This window comes from Pteropus alecto, unplaced genomic scaffold (assembly GCF_000325575.1).
Source record: "Pteropus alecto unplaced genomic scaffold, ASM32557v1 scaffold59, whole genome shotgun sequence".
Classification (NCBI taxonomy): Eukaryota; Metazoa; Chordata; class Mammalia; order Chiroptera; family Pteropodidae; genus Pteropus; species Pteropus alecto.
In genome coordinates, this window is record NW_006443292.1 from 3680676 (window position 1) to 3680884 (window position 209).

At 65.1% G+C, this 209-nt stretch overlaps 1 protein-coding gene across 1 annotated transcript in view; it reads right to left on the reverse strand.

Annotated features, from left to right (window-relative positions):
• IGF1R (insulin like growth factor 1 receptor) overlaps positions 1-203 on the reverse strand; it is a 249668-nt gene extending 249465 nt beyond the window's left edge. The window contains exon 1 of the mRNA XM_006924137.2: positions 92-203. Coding sequence (XP_006924199.1) covers positions 92-185 — 94 coding nt within the window. The 5' untranslated portion in view covers positions 186-203. The remainder of the gene's footprint in view (positions 1-91) is intronic.
• Positions 204-209: the final 6 nt, after the last annotated feature.

The following is a 209-nucleotide window of genomic DNA, read 5'->3' on the forward strand; positions in this document are numbered from 1 at the left end:
GCGACAGCGGCCGTTCGACTTTCGCAAACAGGGCGCAGCCCCTCGCAGGAAAAGTTCCCGCGGTGGCCGCGGGCGGCGGGCGCATACTCACTTTCTCCGGTCGCCGGCCACAGCGAGAGCGCGACGCAGAAAAACAGGAGCCCCCACAGCGAGGTCGGGGACCCTCCTCCGGAGCCAGACTTCATTCCTTTGATTTGGGACGAAATTCC